The sequence below is a fragment of the Fulmarus glacialis genome, unplaced genomic scaffold, assembly GCF_000690835.1.
Source record: "Fulmarus glacialis isolate BGI_N327 unplaced genomic scaffold, ASM69083v1 scaffold17992, whole genome shotgun sequence".
Classification (NCBI taxonomy): Eukaryota; Metazoa; Chordata; class Aves; order Procellariiformes; family Procellariidae; genus Fulmarus; species Fulmarus glacialis.
The window spans coordinates 3,519-3,902 of record NW_009197376.1 but is presented as its reverse complement, the minus strand read 5'-3'; the positions used below and the strand labels follow the sequence as shown (position 1 = coordinate 3,902).

General features: G+C 60.4%; 1 protein-coding gene across 1 annotated transcript in view; it reads left to right on the top strand.

The window, feature by feature from the left end:
* ZMAT5 (zinc finger, matrin-type 5) overlaps positions 1 to 336 on the top strand; it is a 12,909-nt gene extending 12,573 nt beyond the window's left edge. Inside the window, exon 5 of the mRNA XM_009572531.1 lies at positions 106 to 336. Within this exon, the coding sequence (XP_009570826.1) occupies positions 106 to 235 (130 nt within the window). The 3' untranslated portion in view covers positions 236 to 336. The remainder of the gene's footprint in view (positions 1 to 105) is intronic.
* The last annotated feature ends 48 nt before the right edge of the window (positions 337 to 384 follow it).

Genomic DNA, 384 nt, shown 5'->3' with positions numbered 1-384 from the left:
GCTAGCGGAGGGGCACAGGGAAGCTCAGCCCCTAAGCAGGGCCTTGCTGTCAAACTGAGATGGCCCCATCTCACCTCTGCCCCTTCCATCTCCCCACCTCCACAGTGCTCTGCCTGAGAAACCAGCGCCTTTCCAGTACCCGCCAGGCTGGCCACCAGTGCAGGATCTGCCCCCGTCCCTGCAGGCCCCCCCACCCGGAGGGTGGCCAGTCCCCCCCAGCCTGCAGTGGGGCTGAGGCACAGGGACCCCCACAGAGGTGGTGCTGGAGAGGGACTTCTTCCTACCCTGCTCTAAGAAACGGATGGAATTATTTATATACACTTTTATATCAATAAAAGCCTTCCCCACTTTGGCAGCCTGCCAACGTCGGGCTATTTCGTGTCC